General features: G+C 33.3%; 2 protein-coding genes across 3 annotated transcripts; both read right to left on the reverse strand.

Moving 5' to 3' along the window:
* Positions 1 to 3268: 3268 nt before the first annotated feature.
* LOC102607328 (uncharacterized) lies at positions 3269 to 7332 on the reverse strand. 2 transcript variants are annotated; one of them, XM_052442912.1, is made up of 4 exons: positions 6133 to 7332; positions 4234 to 5049; positions 4027 to 4101; positions 3269 to 3710 (listed from the first exon to the last, which is right to left on the reverse strand). In XM_052442912.1, the coding sequence occupies exons 1-4, from the start codon at positions 6898 to 6900 to the stop codon at positions 3603 to 3605; spliced, it is 1767 nt and encodes a 588-aa protein (XP_052298872.1). In that variant the 5' UTR covers positions 6901 to 7332; the 3' UTR covers positions 3269 to 3602. The 2 variants fall into 2 exon arrangements, with proteins under 2 accessions (XP_052298872.1, XP_052298873.1); XM_052442913.1 differs by having other exon boundaries at positions 3652 to 3710; positions 4027 to 4097.
* LOC127902375 (disease resistance protein At4g27190-like) lies at positions 6907 to 9127 on the reverse strand. Its single transcript, XM_052441283.1, has 3 exons — positions 8236 to 9127; positions 6992 to 8127; positions 6907 to 6915 (listed from the first exon to the last, which is right to left on the reverse strand). Exons 1-3 carry the CDS (start codon positions 9125 to 9127, stop codon positions 6907 to 6909), a joined length of 2037 nt encoding a protein of 678 aa, XP_052297243.1.
* Between the last annotated feature and the right edge of the window lie 14186 nt (positions 9128 to 23313).

Below are 23313 nucleotides of genomic sequence, written 5' to 3' on the forward strand. Positions count from 1 at the left end.
TCCTAAATTAACCTAAATTAATGTCCTACATTAATGGCTTTTAATACGGACAAGAAGAGCTTTCGTTAATAGTGTTTTTAGATTGGATTTGCATGTTAGAAATATAAATCAATTTTAGAATACTACAATCTATAGCATAAGCAGTGCCCATATTCTGCATGTCTTTCTAATATCTTGCAGCTGTTCAAATAACACTGCTCTTTGTTTGCCTACAAACTTCAACTTTTCCGTCAGCAAAATTGAGGTAGCAACCCGCAAATAATTTTGTTTGGATTTGTGATGAATGTGTTGATGAGAATAATCATTACTCAAATCTTTCACTGATGTCCTAAATGATTTCTCCTTCTATAGATTACAGTGGTCGGTTATAATCACAAATTGAGGATCTTGCTGGAAGCTGTTGTTAAAAAAATTGCAGAATTCAAAGTGAAACCAAACAAAACACTTATTTAGCCGCAGTAAAGTTTGAATTGTGCAATTTTTTGGACAATATGTTTCCAGCAAGATCCTCAATTTTGTGATTAGAACCAATCAGTGTAGCCTATGGTAGCAAAAACAACCATTTAGGAGATTAGTGAGAGACTTGAGTAATGATCTGGTTCCGCACTAACCAGTCACTTCTCAACCTTCTCTTCAATCTCTTCCCCTTCTTTTTTCGCCTCAGAAACTCTGCGCTGAACGCCCGTAGTTTCACCCTTGATCAGCTTCTCGATTTCTGCCTTGATATCATCAAAGTTGGCATTAATTGTAGAATGAGCAGGTAACAATCTAAAAGTGAAGGAGGCCAGAGGAAAGTGAGATTAAAAAACAAACAGAAGCGAAGTGTTTTTTCAGACGAGAAAATGGAAACAAGAAAAGGACCAATGCGAAGAGCTGATGAACGGATGATAGAACGAATAAGAAGTGATTTGATTATTTTACAAGGCCAATTCATGTAATGACAGACCTGGTTTCGATCTTTGTAATTTAAATGTATTATCAGCATGAGCTGAAGGACTTTTTGTCGACTCAGTCCAACATAAAGACAAATTACTGACGCAATTTGATACTGGTACTGATCTTTGTAAATTAGGCATATCAATACGAGCTGACTCTCTCAAGACTTTTGCTGTGCCATTGCCAGTCAAATATGATTATATGAGACAAAATGTGAATAGACTCAGCCAGTTGTGGTAATATTTAGGAGGTCGAATCCAGATAACATCCAACTCACTTGCCTTCTCAAAGACCAACATTTTGTGAGCCAAGCGTTCGACTTCAAACCACTTAATCTGATCAGATGAATCAAGCCGAAAAACATGGTTGAATTAAAAACAGATATAGCAGATGCCTTGTACTCAGGATCCAATCATACATATACAAAGAATATCTGCCAGGAAGAATTTCACATCCCAAGTAGTTGAAATTTAGTTTCAAAAGAAAAGAATGGACTAATTGATAATAACAATAAATTGCCACATCGCATGCATGCTTGAAATTTGCATTTATGCCTGCAATGCCTGACGCGTGTGCGTGATCACAAAAATAAACTTGAATAGAATCTCTCACATTCACCAGAAAATTGTTGCACAATAACAATGCAAGGGATACACAGAAATGGTAAGTTCACACATCTTTAGTTAAGATGATCAAATGGAGGAGTTACACACAGATTTTTACGCTGCCAAAGCTGAAGCGACAGTGTGAAGTAAAAGTACAATTAAAACGAGTTTATATTAAATGTAAACTTTATTGAAGAGAGGATCTCAATTTTTATATCTTATTTTAATCGCTTAAAGAATTACAAAGTTGATGCATTAATATATATTGAAATTTTCCAATCCGGAATTTTAAAGTGCGGGAACGCTTGGAAAAATGCATAAATAGTGTAGTTTAAGCACTTCAAGTTATAAGTCTTTAAAATCCTGCGGTTTTAAGGTTTCTCCGGACTTTCCTATACTTTAAAATCTCGAACTAGAAAACTACTAATATATATATTTCTATATATTAGTAGTTTTCTCATCTGGGATCTTAAAGTGTGGGAAAAGTCTAGAAAAACTTTAAAATCGTAGAGTTTTAAAGGCTTAAAACTTAAGACGCTTAAACCACACGGTTTATTTATTTTCCCAAATGTTCCTACACTTTAAAATTTCAAATTATGTTCCTCAGTAATATCATCATGACTCTCGAAGTCATGTGCGGTAGCAATACCAAACCAAATACGACGAGTAGTGGGGTCCTGAGCTAAGCCTTGGCTAAACCTTGGAAATCTTAATGCCATAATGCCTTTCAAATCCTCCTAGCCATTATCCTACTGCAATAATTCTAGCTAAGAAGAACGCCAATATAATATTAAAAAAATCTTTAGATTAGCCGACAATCCTCAATCTTCACCTAAGTTCAGGAAGGAACCACATGGTGCTTACAATGAGCAAATTGACCTGGGTAAACTTTTATTTTTCCATAATTTTCTATGCAAATTTTTTATATTTTCATGAAATTACATAATTGCCCTCAATAAATACATAGTCAATATTAATTTTCATAATTTTTTTTTTTTATTGTTACGCTGTCCCCTGTAAGCCAAATTTTTTAGATCTGCCCTTCAATAGGTTATTACATGATTGTTCCCAAAAGTGATGGCTTCTCCTAGTTTGAAGCTCCTACCAAGTGAAAAAGGTCTCCATAAAACATTGCAAGCTTTAACTATGATCTTTTATATTGACCTAATTTTTTTCATTTTTTTTAAAAGATGCCAACAAGTGCTTTTGGGTGTATATGTCATATCCACAACTGTTTCTGCTCCTGATGGCCCCTAATAAATATCACAATAGGATATGATCTTCAAGCTTCTTAACCGTTTATGCAATCTGGTTAACATGCAATCTTTAGTTGTTCTTCTAGGTTGAGACACGTTGTCATCATAAGTGATGATAGTTAAATGCTAATTAATTTAGAAGCCTAAACTATAAAATTTGATTGAGATGGAATAATAGCTTTCATGTCGGCTTTTTCTTATTGGAGAGATAAAATTTGGAATGTACAAGTGGTACTATCTTAAATGGAAGATTCTTGATGCTGATAAATGATAATGGCCATCGATTAGAGAGTTCTACTAGTCGAGTAGTGACTCGAGATATGTACAATTTGTTCCAATTTGACTGCAATACGGCACCTTTTTGTCGAAATTTGAGCATTTATTAGAAGAGATATCGAGCCACTCAATGTTCAGAGCCCAAACATATATATGCTTGTGAAGACATTCATATGTTTTGAAAATACCGAAACCGTTCACAAGAAGAATATTATGAAGTACAAATACAGCACAAATCGCGTATGAACAGAGATTAAGTATCACAATGAGATGGTTTCAGTTTCGTCATAAACTATAAAAAATACACCAAAATCCAATGCATACACCAATAGGTGCACGAACTGAAATATGATGCACACATCTCTTTAATTAATTTAGGGTTTAAAGAGACTTTAAGATGCCTACAAATTGAATATGGCAGCTCTTGGACACCATCCATAAGAAATAAAACTAGCTTCAAATTGGATTTTTGAGTACTCAAACAAAGTTAAAAGCAAGATAATGAAATGAACGCAGAAACAGAAGATCCTCAAGTCAACACTATCCAACTCTTAATACGTATATGGAAAGAACTCGAGGCCTTATTCAAGATGCCGGCAGAAGGTTGGCCTAGACCATCTTCATAAATTTGGACTCTCTGTAAATAAAGAGAAAAACACATTGAAGGTGCAGTTTTCACATAATTAAATTGCACAAATTAGCCTCTATTTTAACCAGTTAATGCTAAAGAACACAAAAATCCTTCAATTCTCTTTGCAAACAATTAATTTTATTTGTTATTTCCTTTTCGCTATGTCGGGTCTAACAACTAATCCTCAACATAACAATACAAGAGAGTAGTTATGTTTTAAAAAGACGTACCAATATGATTTAACGAAAATTTCAACATAAATAAAACATATTTAGTCAGCATAAAAATCAAATCAAAACATCCCAAATTGTATAGATTTTACCTTGCCACTGTCTTTCGTATCTTCCTCCTTTTGGTTCTCCTCGCTGAACGTCTCATTCTCTTTTTCTTTCTCTGCCTAATTAGATTTAAAATGAATCTATCAAAAATTTGATGTGTACTTTATATATATATATATATATATATATATCTGTTATTGAATCAGTAACTTTCAGAAAAAATCAACATCTCACGGTGAATGAATACGTACCTTGTTTTTAAGATATAGGTATTGAATGGTTGTATTAAGGTCGTGATCCAAAGTCTGACATCCTTCATCACCAAACTCTTTAAGTTCTACTTTGCGTAACTTGGGTGTGCTTAATTCTCCTCCTGAAAAAATGTTCATATTGGGGCAATCTTCCACCACTAATCTTTCCAGAGATGGGAATTTGAAGTTGCAATTATTGCCAGAGAAGAAACTTGTCAGTCTTTCTAAATCCAAGAGCAGCAGTTCTTTCAATTCGCTGAGAACAATTTCATCTTTTGCCGCATAATTCTCTCCCTCGTCATCGTCGTTTGCCACTATTTCTGTTACCATCTTGCATTCACCTATCTTGATTCGTCTCAGTCGCACCAGACTCTTTGCTATCGAGGATGTTAATACGTTTATCATTCCATCGCAACGACATACCATCAAACACGTTAGAGTCTGAAACGATGTCGAGGGAGGCACTAGATTAATCAAATTGTCACAATGCAATATCACCAATATGTCCAAATTGCTCGTGTTGGAGGACTCTTGTTTCGAAATCTGCTTCAGATCACGACACTCATCTATTCCTTTTATCATTGCCGTCATCCCGTTTTCAACCTCTTCGAATGAATCATCCCAAATATAACCGGCTCCTCCTAGAAGGACAAGAATTTTGACGGTGTGAAATCGCAGGAGGAAATCGTCAAGTGACAAAATAGGAGTTGACTCATCAAGCCAGACATCGAGACATTTAAGTTTGCAAAGCAACTCTTCTGGAAATAGGCGTATGTGCTTTTCGTCAACAATCAAATATTCCAAATTGGGGAACATCTGGGTGATCACAATCACAAAAAAAGCAAGATGAATATTAAAGTAAATACAAAGCATTCCAATGATGAATATTTATCATTTTTGAATACGGTAATGTGTATTTTCTTTCATTCTCTCTTCCTAACGCTTGTCCAGTAGACAGATTTTCAAATTATAATAGATTTGCGTGCAATCTAAAATTGCATTTAAACTTCCAATCAATCCGTTTATTTGGTTTGAATTGAAAATCTTAAAAATTTCTTTTTTAAAAAAAAATGGATCTTTTAACTTTTTTTCTTCAAAAGCAAAAATGAATAAATAACTTGAATTTAAAAAGTTTAATAATATAGTAAGAAGCTGGTATTTCATTAATATTCATCCAACCCAATGGAATATATTCACTAGTGTACAAGAAATGATTTTATTGGCATAAAATTTAATAGGATGAGATTTCTTCATTTGAGTTTTGTTCATCTCTCTCTATATATTTTTATGAATATTATTTATGTTAACACGAGATGACCAATTTCTTCTTCAACATCAAAATTGATAATCATTTTGTATGTAACAATATTGTTAAGGCGTGCTAATTTGAAAATAGCTCCTAAAAGATTATCTGGGAACTAACTGCGGCTTGAAAAAACTCTAGATCTTATGAGTATTTTCTTTGTTTGGGTAATCAAATGCACTCTCTTTCGTGTATTAAGTAAACATATAGACATAAAATAAAAAGTAGAGGAAGACGAAAAACTCAGATAATTAAGAGAAAACAATTCAACTAGAACTAAAAAAAAAAACTTTGTTTGCTAACATTTTGTTAAACTGATTTATGTTTATGAGGATATTATGAAGTGTAAATTAATAGACTGATTTATACAACTAACATTTTTGTTACTAAAAGACGAAGTGTAGGGCATATTCTATATCCTAAATTCAATTTAGGAATATTATGATTTATAAATACTACTTATTCAACAAAGTCGATTGATTGATACGCGTCGATTTTCTGTTACGATAAATTGACGAAACAATAGCTGATCCGAAACTATAACTACTTTTAAGCACGTAAGAATTGAACTATAATTACAAAAGTCTTGCACGTACCTTTTTGGTGGACTCATGAATAGTGCTTTTAAATTTCACATGGGGACATCCTCTTATTGTTAATTGTTCCAATGATGGAAATTCAAAATGCAGATCTCCCGTGAAGAAGCTTGTAAGCTGCGGAAGAGAACGAAGTTCGAGTGTCCTTAATTGAGAGAGTTCAATCACTTGCGTGTTACTATTGCTGGATTCATCTCTTGTCTCAGCAGCAAAAATCACTTCCAAATTCTGGCATCCAGTCACTTCAATGGACTGAAGTTGTTGAAGGCCTCTGCTAATGGCCAATGGAAATACATTTTTCAATTTATCGCACCTTCCCACACTTATGCTCTTTAATTTGCAAAAAGACTCTGCCGAGAGTGGACCACGACATATTTTATCAAGGTTACTCAAATCTTGCAGAAATAATGACTCCAAGAGGGGGAATGCAGTCGTCGGAGCTGTGGCTCTATCCACTCTGTCGACAACACATAAAAGGTTGCTATTTTCTACGACCTCGAGATGCTTCAGCTGTGGAAAACCTTCTCCGTCTGATCCATAAAGAACACTTTTCATGTCCAGCGATCCGCCTAAACGTAGGTCTTCAATACCCTTCAATTGCATGATATGCCCCCCGTTCAAGCAAATGTTGGCACCACTGGCGAGCATCAGTCGGAATATTCTACAAGTCCCATAAGATGGGCCACCCGACCACCGCTGATCTCCTATCAATATTCTGTACCTTTGCAGCATTTTGAAGAACGACAAGTCTGTTGGTAGTCTTTTCATCTTGGATTAGTATTTCTAAAGAGGTCAATTTAGATAAATTATTCAACTCATGAAGGCCGGCATTTCTTCTTTCACCGTCGTCTCCTTCAACCTTCCCCCACTCAATGGAACTCTCACCAACATATAGTTCTTCTAATCGGGATAAGCTCCATAAGACATTTGGGGGAATAACTCGCAGTCGGTAACATCGGCGCAAATTCAACAACCTCAATTGAGTCAGCTGGCCTATCTCTCCAACCAGTTCCTCCATATCAGAACCTCGAAGTGTAAGGATAACTAATTTCTTTAGGTCTCCAATAATAGCCATGTCTCCTAGTTCACAATAATCCAGAGACAATGTTTGAAGGTTTTGTAAGAGACCAAGCGATGAAGGCAATGCCGACAAATGCATCTTAGAGAAATCTAAAACTCTAAGCTCTGTCATCCCGGTAAAAATGTTATCTGGAATTCTCAAAGAAGGATCATTGCGAATATGAAAGTATTTAAGCTGCGGACACTCGAACCCTTTAGGAAGCTCACTAATATTACTATTCTTTAAGGAGATTGCGGTGCAAACCTCCAGTGTATCCTTGTCTGGCCAGCTGGTCAGCGGAACAACCTCATTTTCCACCGCAAACACATGTTGGTCTCTTGATGCAATAGATATGGCTACATCACGAACAACATCATGCATAGAAAACCATTCACTTGTCTCGCCATCAAGCAACAAACAAGAGTTCTTGAGTTTATCAATCAATGTATGTGGCCAGCTGGTCTCATTTTCCACCGCAAACACATGTTGGACTCTAGATGCAATAGATATGGCTACATCACGAACAACATCATGCATTGAAAACCTTTCACTTGAACAACCATCAAGCAACAAACAAGAGTTCTTGAGTTTATCAACCAATGTATGTGCTCTATCCCGTGCCTCTTCCAACGTGTTGATGTTTTGAAACAGACCCAAGCCCATGCCATAATAAAGCACGTCGTTAACGGAACAGATGAACGTGTACCCTATTAGCAAAAACGTTTTCCTGAGTTCCTCACCTTCTAGCTGATAATAACTCAACTCGATAGTTGAATAGGCGGCCTCCGCTTCTGTCTCAGAGAATCTTCTCAAAAAAGGCCCTTTTAATTGTCGTAAAGCATTCCTCCATTCATACAGACGCTTATTTTTCAATGCCTTCGCTACGGGTACAATGGCAATGGGCAAACCAGCACATTCCTTGGCTACCTCTGTCTCTACAGATTACAGTTCACCATTTTCTGTGCAATCACCTGTCATCTTTTTGAAAAGACTCCAAGATTCTTTTTCATTCAGAACATCAACAAAAAAATTTTGTTGACAACCCATCTTACAAGACAACACATCTGGACTTCTTGCTGTCAGCAGAACTTTACATCCGCCGTTATCATCTGCCAATGGAATTCCAATGGCCTCCAAATCAAGACTCCCCCAAATATCATCCAAGACTATCAGGATCTTCGACTCTTTATTCAATCGTTCAAGCAGCCTCCCTGCTCTTACAGTTTCATGACTCTGTTCAGCCAATTCCAAGCCTATCTTCTCTGTGATTTCTCCATGTATTTCTTTTATTTGCGGTGTTTGGGAAACACATGAAGAAATGACCTTCTCAAAGAGATTATTTTCCTTGGCCTGCCTGCCAACTTCCTTCACCAGCGTTGTCTTTCCAATGCCACCCATCCCGTACACCCCAATCATGTTGAAGTTACGGTTGCTGAGCGCGTCTAGTATCTCCTTCAAGGTGGACTTTCTCGATTCAAAGTGCATGAAACCCTGGGTAGTCTTAAGCCATGTCTCCTCTGGAATTGCACGTAAAGAAACACTGTCGAAGCTCCCTTTTTCACGGAGTCCAACAATAGCATTCGCCTCTCTTTCTGCTTTCTTGCTAAGCTGGTACCGAGCCTTCAAATTAGGGCACAACCCCTTGAAACACCGGTTGTTTGACTTATCTTTGTCTTCAATGTGTTCTCCGACTTCATTGATGACCTTGCTCACGCTATTCAGCCACTCCTCAACGTGCCGTTGAATTCTGTCACCTTTAATTCTGGAATCATTGACCTTGTGCTGCACACTCTCTCTAGCAAACTTTAGCTGGTCAACTTCATTATTCAGCTTCTCGAAGTTGGCCTTGTAGCTGCGGCAGTAAGTAAATGGATGAACAATGGGAGCAACCAAGTACTCTGCAACTTTTTCCCCAATGGAGAGAAAAAATTCCATAATGTCTCTTTTTTTTAATTTTTTTTACCGGGGAAAGAACAGGGAAAGCAAAACTAATAAAAACGGACAAATGGACAAACGGGCAACTGGGGAAGAAAACAAAAGAACTAAAAAACAAAAGCAGAGTGTTTAGAAGATCAAAGGCTGAAAAAACAAAAGCAAGTACAAATGCAAAGAGTGGATTTAATCGGCTGGGAAGATGGAAACAAGAAGTTGTCTGAGTAATATTGATCAACTGGTTTTAACGCAGGATGAGGGAAAGGAGCGATAATTCTAGAGATGGAACAAGAGCGGAGTTTGTCTCTACGAAGACGAATTGGAAAGCGATTGCAATGAAATGTAAAGAAAAGCTTTCGGGGAATAAAGTGAATAATCCAGTCACATAAAGTTAGTGAGTGGAAGCGGCTAATTTGGATGAGAAGCATCTATAAGCACGGGTAGCGAGACAACAATTTACTCAAAGTGGAGTAAAACGATAGGAGAATAGGTGATGATAATGAAACATTTGGAATTAGTAACTTCATAATTTATATGCTTTAATGCAGAATCAGCAGCTTTATAGCATCTCATTCAACCAAAAACACAAGATAAAAGGCAAGCAATAATAGTCCAATAACTTGATACTTCAAAAAATATATATATTAGTTATAAGAAGTTCCATGATAATACATATTGTCATTTTCAAGCACAATTTTTTTTTTTCCTCTCCTCAGTAATGACAGCAATCTAATAAACAAAGTTGTTGATTATAAATAAAGCAAAAAATAAATACAAAATTTAATTTTAGTAAACTGATTAAATGTATAAAGAAGGCAATTATTAGAGAAAAAAAAAGGTAAAGAGATTATCTTTGTCCTTCATTCAAAACGCTTGATGATAACACGTGTACTTAAATATTTGATGATGATTATTTGACTCAAACAAATGTTATATAAAATAATATAATTGCATTGTTAGCCTTGAACCAAATGTAGGCAAAATCGCATAGCAAAATTTCTCACATTTTGAAGTGCGTGTGTCCCCACACACACACACACACACACACATATTATAACAATCAAATGCAGAGAAAGGCACGGGCAATAAAGTTAATAACCATGCCTAGTGACATAAAGAAAATGAGAAAAACAATTAGGTTATTTCAAACCACTAAATTCTTCTTTCACTCATTTTAAAAATAAATTAATTATTAAAATTTAAAAATTTAAAAATCTGAAAATTATTCTTCACTGATTTCTTTTTCTTTTTATCTTGTAGTTATATATTCTCTCTATACTTTCGCATTCTACAAATTAGATACACAATTTTATTCTTTTTTTTTAATTTGTCTTCTTAGTACATCATAATTTACATTTCATACTTTATATAAAGAAAGAAACAAAGAAAAAGAAAACCCAGTTTTTGAATATGTCTCGTTTAGGTTACATTACGATAAAGAAAAATTTTAAAAAGATATATGACCTATGGGGAATCCATAGCTTGATTAAAGACCGTTAGTTGAGAGAATAATTAGGCAAATTATTGATAAGATCATAGTGGACAGGAATAATATATTAAAGTGATGCAAATGGTTGTTTTGATGGCCATTGAAATTTTGAAATGGTATCGGATGCTTGGTTTTGTTAGAGAATTTTAATCCCATGCAAGATCTTGTAAGTAAAAGTATCAAATAAATAATAAATAGAAAATAAATGTAAAATAAAATCAATCATACAATATAAGAATTTATATGAAAAACTAACGCCACGGCCGCCAAGATTGACGAGAGAAAAATCTACTATATATTATAAAACAATCAAATGCAAAGAAAGGCATGGGCAATAAAGTAAATAACCGTACCTAACGACATAAAGTTAGTGAGAAAAACAATTAGCTATTTGAAGTCACTAAATTCCTCTCTACATTCATTTTAAAAAATAAATTAGTTATTCAAAATTTAAAAATCTCAAAATTACTCTCACTAGTTTCTTTCTCTTTCTATCTTACAATTATATATTCTCTCTCCACTTTCACATTCTACAAACTAGATACTCAATTTTATTCTTTTTTTTTATTTGTCTTCTTTACTATGTCATAATTTGTAATTTTATACTTTCTATTAAAAAAAAGAAACAAAGAAAAAGAAAACCCCACATTTTGAATATGTCTCTTTTAGGTTACATAGAATCAATTATGATAAAAGAATATATAGTAGTTTTTCAATCAGGGATCCCTCACTTTAATACGCTACATAACAAAATACAGTGCATTGAAGCCTGTGTTTATTTTGTCTTTTAGTTAATCCCTGACGTTATTAAATTCAGGGATCCCTTATTAAAAAACTACTCAAAGATATATATATATATATATATATATATATATATATATATATATATATATATATATATATATAGCTTGATTAAAGAATGATAGTTGAGAGAATAATTAATCAAATTATCGATAAAATCATAGTAGACAAGAATATTATATTAAAGTGATGCGAATGATTGTTTTAATGGCCATTGAAATTTTGAAATGGTATCGGATGCTTCGTGTGATAATCCTACCAATGAAATTCTTAAAGATTGCTTTTGTTAGAGAATTTTAATCCCATGTAAAATCTTGTAAGTAAAGGTATCAAGTGAATGATAAATAAAAAATAAATGGAGAATAAAACTAAAAAATCATTGGTAGGACATAGACCAACAAATCAATAGAACAACTAGAAAAAGTAAAAGAATCTTTTGAAAGGCAGCATATAGCTAGAAAAATTACATGGAAGATTGTATCATGCAAAATTAAATTGGTTACATAACAAATCAAGTGGAAATAAAAGCAATAAAGTTCTTAATTATTAATTAGTGGCACCTAATATGATGTAGCAAGAATATAGGATAGAATATAGTAGGAATTATAATATTTGAGTTACTTTAGTATTTAGTGTTTTATTAGGATTTATCTTATTTCATTAAGCTTATTTGAGTCGTATTTGTAATTTTAGTTTATTTAAAGTTTTAGATTATTTCTCTTATATGAGAAAGATTAAAATTGAGTTAGCTACTTGTATATAAGCTTGTTGTTTACACTTTATTATAACACCTTTAATCTTTCATAATAATATTTTAGATTATTCCCTTTTGAGTTTATCTTTATCGTTAATTCGATATTTTTTCTCTTTAAGAGTTATTCTTTCTTGATTTTCAAGAACTTAAACTAGAACGACATTAATTATCGCTTTTGCTCTGTGTCAAGTGGTATTAGAGTCTTTTTATGTACCAAGCAGAGCTTTCTTTACCATCAACCACTAGGGTGGGCAAAAAAACCGTGCACTAGAGAAAACCGAACCGAACCGATCCGAACTGTACCGTTCGAACCTGTTTTAATTTTAAAAAATAACCGAAATATATGGTTTGTAAAAAAAAATTGAAATGCAGGTTCGGTATTCGGTTCACTCAACCGAACTGAAACTGAATCGAAAAACCGGATTATTCTTAAAATTTTATTTAAATAGACACGTGTTAAATTTTAATTGGTTGCATAAGCTAATTAAAATAGGCATGCACACACACGATTACGGGTATGTATATATATGTTATAATTTCATAAATTAGTGATAAAATGTGTTTTGAATACTTTATATTTATTGTTAATATTTGTAATGAAATTAGGATAAATTAATTGTTGAAAAAAATTATTACATTCATAAGGCCTAATGGGCTAAAAATTTAAAAATTCAAAATAGGCCTAATAGGCCCAAAATTAAAAAAAACCGAACCAAACCGAATCGATCCGAAAAGATTCGTTTATGTTTGGTTTTTATTGAGTTCGGTTCTTATTTGGTTCTTTTTATAAAATAACCAATTTAAATCGGTTCTGTTTAATTTTGATCCGAACTGAATCGGACCGAACCGTGCCCACCCCTATCAACCACCCTCCATCTATAAAAATCCTTCATCATCCATTAATTTCAATAAGTTTATAAAAAAAAACTGAAGCCATCTTCACAACCACCACCTGTGGTTGCTGCTATTGTCGTTCTTCTTCTTTCCCACGATCTCCATCACCATCAGAGCACCCAAACGTTGATGACCATCTTCCAGCCATCAACACCACCAATATGCCGCCTTAGGCACACAAAATACACCAAAACATCCATTAAACTATTGTGATCTTTGCCGCTCGATTCTTTGGAATTTGCCACGATTTGCTTGCCATCACTATACCATTCTGTTCACTGTCATCAGCCTTTTCTTTCCAACTAATTCCCATTGTCATATGTTATCCAATTCATCGAAAACCAAGACAAATCTTTAATCGTCATTTCAATTCAGTATTCTGATCAATCCACAACGATTTGAGTCAAATCACCACTGTCATCACACTCACCAACTTCAAATCTTTCATATCCACCTATCTTTCTCCAATTTTCTGATCATTATCGCCGGCAACACAATATTTGAACTAATTATACATTTTACCCATACTTTCTTTTAATTATATTTTTTCCTTTAATTTTTCTATTCTTATATAAAAACTCCAAAAAAATCATTGTATACAAGAATACTATATTAAAGTGATGCAAATGGTTGTTTTGATGGCCATTGAAATTTTGAAATGGTATCAGATGCTTGGTTTGATAATCTTACCAATGAACTTTTTAAAGATTGCTTTTGTTAGAGAATTTTAATCCCATGCAAGATCTTGTAAGTAAAATTGTCAAACAAAAAATAAATAGAAAATAAATGAGAATAAAACCAATCACACAACATAAGAATTTACATGAAAAACTAAAACCACTCTAGTATTTTCTTCACATCCAAAACTCCAATAACGTCAAAGCTCTCAATAGACCTACTGTTTTTTTGACATTACAAATTATCTAACTGATGTTTTTCTTATACAAACAAGTGAATCCAACTTCCCCATATATAATGATTATTTTCTATCAGAGTCCCAAAAGGAAAATTAATTATTCCTTAAGTATGAATCCTTCTAAGTAAGAAAAATATAAGAAATATCCTAATTTAGGATTTCAAAATCCTCATTGAAAAAGGAGACATATTTCCTAATCTCCACCTTAGTGAGTTTTTCAATTAGGTAACAAAAAATGATCCGCCATATATCCACACAACCATGTCACCTTCACCTTATTTACTTTTCCAAAATCACGCTCACATAGGTCTTATAAAAATCACTCTACCATAGGTAAAATCTTGTCATCTATCCAGCAACCATAATTCTTTACACTGAGAATCATCATACTCCACTTTATTCAGAGTACATATATTCGACACATATTGATCATCTTACTAAAAATATCCACCCTCATGTTTGGCTTTCTTGAGCGTTCGACATAAAAGGTCTACCACACACCTTACATAAATGTCGAACTATACCTTGTGTACAAATCTTGTAGACCCACTAATAGTAACATATCCTTTATGGCATGCCAAAAAGGATAAACCAGTCTCTCATAAAGAGAAAATACACACAACTAGCTGACATTATCAGTATTTCCATCTATTGACTTAGAGCTACTTGTTGAACCAACTCCATTCTAACAAACTTTTTTAAGGTGCCCTGATTACCTACACACCTCTAGTAGTTTCCACCAATGGCAACAAGGTTTATATCGCCCTTGCTTTCCTTATGTAACCAGATTGAATCAATATATCATTGATTTCAAAATGTCACAAGCCAAAATTGATTCTTTCATTAGAATTTTCTATTGTTGCCCTCACATATTTTGAAAACCTCATTGTTGTCATACTTGCTCCGCGTTGAAACCTTAGTTCTGATACCATTTATTAGGAAATTCTAATCCCACGCAGGATCTTGCAAGCAGAAATGTCAAACAAATAATATATAAAGAATAAAAGCGATAACAAAACGCAAGAATTTACATGGAAAACTCATATTTTGGAGAAAACATGTGGCCGCCAAAAACGACAAGGAAAAAAATCTACTATTAAAAAATTATTTCAATCATTAGTATTTTGTCACACTTACAACTACAATAATACCTAATTTCTCAATGGACCTACCGTTTCTCTAATATTAAAAATGATCTACTTGCAGAGAAATTGATTGTTGAATTATACAAACAAGTGAACCCAACCTTCTTATATATAGTGATTATTTTTTGCAGAAAAATTACTTCTTTCCTTATATAGGTTGTACTCCTCTTTGAATAAGTTAAATACCAAGGAGGAAATCATTTATTCCTTAAATTAGAATCCTCCTAAATAAGAAAACTATTGAATAAGCAACACTTAAGAAATATACTAATTTAAGATCTACAAATCTTCATTGAGAACTGAGACATATTTCCTAATAGTTTGTATATTTTAATAATGAAAGTTGCATGCATAATCATGAATTGATAACTGTATATAAACCACCATATCAATAGAACAATTGGAAAAAGCAAAAGAACCATTTGAAAAGCAGCATATAGCTAGAGAAATTACATGGAAGATTGTATCATGCAAAATGAAATTGTTTATGAAATAAATCAAATGGAAATAAAATCAATAAAGTTCTTAATTTTTAATTAGGTGCGTGGTTTGTTACATTGGGCACCTACTATGATATAAGAAGAATATAGGATAGAATACATTAGGAATTATAATATTTGAGTTAATTTAGTATTTAGTATTTTATTAGGATCTATCTTATTTTATTAATCTTATTTGAGTCATATTTGTAATTGTGGTTTATTTAGAATTTTAGATTATTTCTCTTATCTGAGAAAGATTAGAATTTAGTTAGCTACTAGTGTATATAGACTTGTTATTCATATTTTATTATAACACTTTTAATCTTTCATAATAATATTTCAGATTATTTCCTTTTGGGTTTATCTTTTCTGTTAATTCAATGTTTTCTCCCTTTGAAAGTTATTCTTTCATGAGTTTCAAAAACTAGAACGATATCTAATATCGCTTCTGCACTACGTCAAATGGTATCAAAGTCTTTCTTTGTGCCAAGCAGAGCTTTCCTGACCATCAACCAACTTCCATACACAAATCCGTATTCCATCATCCATTAATTCCACCAAGTTTGAAAAAAAAAAAAAAAAGCCTTCTTCACAGCCACCACACGTGGCTAGCGCTACTATCATTCTTCTTCCTTCCCGTCGATCCCCATAACCATCAGAACACCCACACACCGCCCACCATACCCCAATCATCAACACCACCAATACGCTACCATAGCCACTGAAAACACACCAAAACAGCCGCTAATTCGTTGTGATCTCCACCGTCGATTCTTTGGAATCTGCCATGATTTGCTTACCATCACCATTAACAATCTGTTCACTATCATCAACCTTTTCTTTTTGGCATATTCCCACTATCATCCACCAACCCGTTCACCAAAAACCGAAACAAACCTCCAACCGCCACTTCAATTCAATATTCCGATCAATCCCTAATGATTTGAGTAAAACCACCACTACCATCACACTCTTCGACCTCAAATCTTTCAGATCCATCTATTCTTGTCTAATTTTCTAATCTCCGTCACCGGTATCACAATCTTTGACTTAATTATAAATTTTACCCATACTTTCTTTTAATTATATTTTTTCCCTTTAAGTTTTCCATTCTCATAAAAGCTCTAAAAAAATTAAAAGAAAAGGTACAATGAGATATAAAAGAGATTATGATGATCTTTTCTATTATGATGGATTTACTAATCCTGAGGATATTTTCGATTGGATCTTTAAATTTGAAGATACTCTTGAAGATATTTTAAAGGATAAACATGTTGAGTACATGTCCTCTAAATTAATGGAACATGCATCACAACGGTGAACCAACTTACAAGTAACATGGATTCAACATGAAAGAGATAAGATTCAAACTTGGCATGGCATGAAAATAAAAATAAAGGCTTATTTTATTCTTCCTGAGTATTTTCAAACAATCCTTCGAAAATTTGATAAGTTTCAACAAGGTACAAATTTTATTGGAATCTATAAATCTCAACTTCAAAATTATCATTGTCTTGTGAATCTTTCTAAAGATGACGAAGATGCAATTTCAAGATTTGTGAAAAGATTACGTGCTAATATTAAGGAATGAGTTTTGTTACAACTTGATGCTACTAATAAATATTGGGGTGTCATTAAAATTACTTTAGAAGTTGAATTGCAAATCAAGAGAGATAGAAAGTAGGCAATGAATAGATTTGAACTAGTACAAGAGCCTCACGAGGGTCAAAGAAGAAAAGATGAAGAGTCTGATAGATTTATTTTACCAAAACCTAAGCTTGATGGTTCTTTGTCGAAACAAGATCTTATAGTGAAAACCTCATCACCAAAGGATTCTATTGTCGAAGAGCAACCTTCTTTCACTCTTGAGGTTAATAACTTCAATACAAAAAGAAATGTTGAGCTTGATTCTAGAGTTACTAAAGAACTGTTGATTGTTCATGTTTCAACTAATATAGTCATTAGTGACAAAGGGTTTAAATAAGATTTTGAAGTTGAAGATCTTAGCATGGAAGAGCAAGTTCCACCAATGTCATCATCAGAAGAAAAGAATGTCACGAAAGCTTCTTTTAAGGATATTTCAAATGAGTCTAAAGTTTCCAATAAGTAGGTACAACCTATTCTTGATTTGAGTTTTATATCTAATAATATCATTAAAATTGTGCAAGAAACTGAAGGTGAAAAAACATCAATTGTTCTTGAAGATGATAAAGTTATATAGTTTTACCAATTATTCATGAAGCTAAGCAAATTGATCTTTAAGACTTTGAGACAGTTGATATGGTTATGCCTATACACATTGAAGACAAGAAAGTTGTACTCAAAGAACACTTAGCTCAAAAGAAGAAATTGAATGAAAAGTACATGAACAAAGCAAGGAGAAAGTTAAAAGTTCCTATAAGTCTGCATCTTTTAGAAGAGCCATACTCAAAAACAAAAAGAAATTAAAGCTTTGGTACTCTCAAGTTTCAAGATTAGTTGATGCAAATTGCTATATATTTGCATTACAAGATCAATTACTCCTTTACTACAAGTTTCATCCTCTAAATTGTATTTTGTTATCAGCAAAACTTGAGGACGAGTTTTTTTCAAAGATGAGGAGACCTATGGACGAAGAATATAGGGATAAAATATACTAGGAATTATAATATTTAAGTTAGTATTTAGTATTTTGATAGCATTTATCTTATTTTATTAAAATTTATCTGAGTCATATTTGTAACAATAGTTTATTTATAATTTTAGATTATTTCTCTTATCTGAAAAAGATTAAGATTAAGTTAGCTATTAGTATATATAGGATTGTTATTTATAGTTTATTGTACCACCTTCAATTTTTCATAATAATTTTCAGATTATTCTTTTTTGAGTTTATCTTTATCGGTAATTCGATCTTTTCTCTTTTTAAAAGTTAGAGTTTCAAGAGCATACACTAGAACAACATCTAGTTCACTTTTGCACTGCGTCATAATAATCCTTAGACTAATGACTAGCTACAATCAAGTATGTGTGACTTTTCTGAATTTTTTATTTTTATAAAACAATAATGCTGATCATGACACTAATTTCTTGACAAGCATGTGCGTGTGTGTATTATGCTTTTACTTGCCGCTGACTGAAAGTTGAAAATCAGTTGCACAAAAAGAGTTATTGTATATTCAAATGTCATTGTTATAAATTATGAACTATACAGATTAAGTGTAGAGGCCGAATCGTAAAAAAGCGCCATGCATATTGTATAAATTAAATAAGCTGAAGAAATTGTTTGAGAAAGAAATGAAAATAAAAGGTAAAGCAAGAGACCAATAGCAGAGACTGTGGTCCTTGATGTCTCCAAGGCATTTCTCCGAACAGTTGTATACTCAGTGATAAAATAGTAGTGGACTCGGCAAAGGTGATATTAAGACATTTAAGGTTGCAAAGCAAGTCTTTCTGGAAAATGGCGTTTTATTGTTATGTGCTTTACATTAACTCTCAATTCTTCTAAGTTGGGGAATACCTGGTGCTGTCCAATCATAAAAATAAAAATGAAGGTTATGTTTCTTCCAAAAATTTCATGTAGTAAATAGAAAGCATGCCACTTACGAATTCTTGTCTGTAAGAAACTAAATGTTGAAGGCAATGACAATGAAACTCTAATTAAATTAAAGTCTTGTATGCACCTGTTTTGAAAAGTCAACAGCGAATTCAGGATAATTCACTATTGATAACTGTTTCAAGGATGGAAACTCAACATGCACGTCTCTTGCGCAAAAGCTTGTGAGCTTTTCAAAACCTATCATCTTTAGAACTTGTAACTGAGGCAGCATTACATTCTTCCATTTTTCTTCTTCTTCTCTGTATTCATGGTCCACGTTTACTATCTCTTCCATGATAGGGCACCAACGTATCTCAAGGTATTGGAGTCTGAGCAAACCTGATAACTATAGAAGATGAAAACAGACATCTTAAATTCCTAAGACTTCTTATAATCAAGCGCGTTAAATTCTGAATACCACGAGACATGGCTGCAACTTGATTTTGCCAAATCCTTTCGATATTTAATATTGTATCCAGCTCCAAGGTCTCCAAGTTTGGCAACGCAACCTGATCGATCAGCAAAATTAACTTCTTGTTATGATTTTCAAGCATTCAAGTTTTTCCAAATTATTCCATACTAATTCTCGAAAACAAATTAATTATAAAATACTAGCTTGAATCTATTTTTAGTCAAAATAAATATAAAATATATACCCAAAACGTAGGTACGTAACTTCTTTTTTTTGGGGGGGGGGGGGGGGGGAGGATGCTCGATATGTAATATTACTTAATTAAAGTTAAAATATGTTCTAAAAGTGCGCATGCTATAGCAAGATGTATGGCAACTCTTTAAATGTGATTTTACCATTCAAAAGCTCAAATTAATTTACTAGTTAAAATATTTTCTTTTTTATGGAGTCACTAGTCATCACAACATATATATGTAGTATTTACAAACAGTGCAGACCATTATAGCATAATAGTAGTTACCAATTAGCAGGTGCTTATATCTAGCAGTAGTAGTAGTGAGTCCTAAATACATTTCATTCTGTTAGAGCATCTCTAAAAGTCTCCATTAATTTTACTGTTCAAATATCAATTTACTTACCTATGTGGCAAATAAAAGAGTAAAAGAGCATGTTATTCTCCAAAAGACTCTTCAAATATAAATAAGTTAATATTATTTTAATCAAATAATAATTTTTTTAAAAGAAAAGTTAATAACAATTAAAGCACTTTTTTCTCTTTCTCCAATGAAAAATAATAAAATATAAATTCAAGAGGGAGAAATCAACTCTCCAAATTTGAAAAGAGAGAAATCTCTTATTTAAATAATCTTAATTGGAGTGTTTTTTGGAGCTTTAAATATTGATGTGGCTCTTCAAACAAGTGATAAAATCTTATTTGAATAATCTTTTGGTGATGCTCTTAGAATGTATTTGTTACACCTACAACACTTTGGGTTTAAAAGTTTGAAACAATTATAAATTATGATTATCAATTACTCTTGCATATTTATGTTTGCCAACAAACGGCAATAAAAAAGTCATAATTAATTAAAGAATTAATAAGATTATTGAGTTTTCAATAACTCACCTTTTCAATGAAAAGTGTATTAGAAACAATGACGTCGTCCTCCAAGATGATTTCACTTAACTGCATATCAGAAGTTGTTTCTTCCTTTGTCAACACAGGACGTCTTAATACAAACATGATATCAACGAGATCTATTTGTGTAAACGGCCAACCCTTAGAAATGTTTTTCAATACAAACACACAGCACATATAATTATGTGCTTTCGCACAAGCTAGGCATGCATATTGGATAGCTCAAAATTCAAGATCAAACCTTATTTAACACACTCAAATTGGGGGCCTCGATAACCTTTGATCTACAGATACTTGAGTTGTGAAGAACCCACTTTGACTAATTTGTTAACAAAATTCTTGATATGATCTAGCAGTTCAGCTAAACTAAGCTCTTCAATTCCCCAGAGTTGCACCGTATCTTGATCCTTTAAGCGTACGTTGGCATCCAAGTCGATTCTGAAGCTTCTATAACTCTTATTAGATTATCTATAAAACCCCCGAGACCACCTATGTCCAATTAATATTTTCTACCTTTCCGGCTTCTCCAAGAACAAGCCTCCTCTTGGTAGAGTGTTGGCATCATTGACTTCTAATTCTAAAGAGGTCAAGTTAGGCAAATGCTTCTGTTGAGTTGTATCCCACATTGGTTAGAAAAGGGAGAGAAACTTGGGTTTATAATAAGGTAGGTCACTCTACCTAAAAGGCTAGTCTTTTGGGTTGGATACATAGAAATCTTATGCTAAGTTCTCGCAACAAGTGGTATCAGAGCTAGACCCTAGTAGTTGGAATGTGGTGGTGGAACAACTCAGGTGTGTCGGATGAAATGACAGGAGTCTGGTAGTAGTTTCGTCCAAGGGGGAGATTGTTGAGTTGTGTCCCACATTGGGTAAAAAATGAGAGAAACTTGGGTTTATAAAAAGGTAGGTCACTCCACTTCAAAGACTAGTCTTTTGAGTTGGATACCTAGAAATCTTATGCTAAGTCCCCCTAACAACTTCAACTCCTCAAGGCTTGCATTCTTGACCCCATCTACCACCCCCACTTCCCATTTATAAAAGCTAAGAATGTATTCCTCTAAATGGGATAAATTTTATAAAACATTTAGTGGAATAACCTGTAGATTGCTACAATGTCTCAAATCAAGTGACCTTAACTGAGTCAACTGACCTACTTCAACTGGCAACTGATAAATAGAAGAACCATGTAAGCAAAGGATTTCTAGTTTCTTCAGGTCACTAATAACAGCCATGTCTTTCAGTATGCAGCTGTACAAACACAATGTATGAAGGTTTGTTAGGAGACCAATTGATGAAGGCAGTGATAATAGATTCATGTCAGTCAAGTCTAAAACTCTTACCTGTAACATACTCCTTAAAAGATTTTGTGGAATTGCAAAAAATGAATTTTTCTAAGCATGCATAGAGAAAAGTTTCAGTTGAGGACATTCCACTACTTCAGGAAGCACATAAGTCTTGACATCAAGTATGAAAATTGAAGTGAAATGTCTTACTCTACCCTCATCTGACCATTCCCACCCACTAACTAGTTCATCTGTTGCCGTAAACATATTTTGTTCTCTAGATGTAATTGATATGGCAACATCACAAGCAACATCATGCATGAAAATGTTTTCATCATCATCCAGCAACATACAAAAAGCTTTGAGTTTATTGACCAAAGTGTGTACTCGAGCTCGTGCTTCTTTTATATTTTTTATGCCTTGAAATAAACCCAAACCTATACCATATCATAGCAAGTCGTCAATGGATTCAATGTAGGTGTATCCTATTAGCAAAAAGATTTGCTTGAACTCCTCTCCTTTTAGTTTATAGTAGCTTAACTCTATAACTGAATATGCAATTGGTTATACACTTAAATTCTTACGAATTGCTTTAAAAATGTAAGCAAAGTATGAAAATCAGGCCTTTATTAATAGTGATAACTTGAATGAATAGAATACAAAGCTTTGCTAGTTTATATAGAGACAAAGAATGTTGACAGCTAGCCTAAGGGGTATTACATGGAAATAAACAAAAAATCAATCCGTGAGTGTAGCAATCATGAGCCAATCATATTATGCTTCTAAAAGCTTTAGTTTTTCCATGCTCATGTGCTAATATTCTTTAGCATAACAGTTTTGCTAGCTCAACAAATCCAACTCATCTTCCATATCAGCTGGCTGTAAATTAGAATATCCGAGGTGGCATGCCAGCTCAACTCCATGGTCAACTATTGAACCTTCACATTTACTGCTTTTAACACCCTCTCTCAAACTCAAGGTCTTGTCAATGGCTTTGAGTTTGTTCTTAAAGCATATGAATTTATAGTATGGTAAAGGTTTGGTTAGCATATCTGCAATTTGATCTTTGCTGGCAATATAGTTTATCTCATAATCTCCTTTGGTAACTTTGTCTTTGAGAAAATGAAGATCTATCTCGAAGTGTTTTGTTCTTGAGTGATACACTGGATTTGCTGTTATAGCTGCTGCATTAGTGCTGTCATTCAAGATCATTGGAACCCTTTCAACTTCTATTCTTAACTCACCAAGCAAATAATTAACCCATTTAATTTCAGTACTGCACAAAGCCATGGCTCTATA

This window comes from Citrus sinensis, chromosome 5 (assembly GCF_022201045.2).
Source record: "Citrus sinensis cultivar Valencia sweet orange chromosome 5, DVS_A1.0, whole genome shotgun sequence".
Classification (NCBI taxonomy): Eukaryota; Viridiplantae; Streptophyta; class Magnoliopsida; order Sapindales; family Rutaceae; genus Citrus; species Citrus sinensis.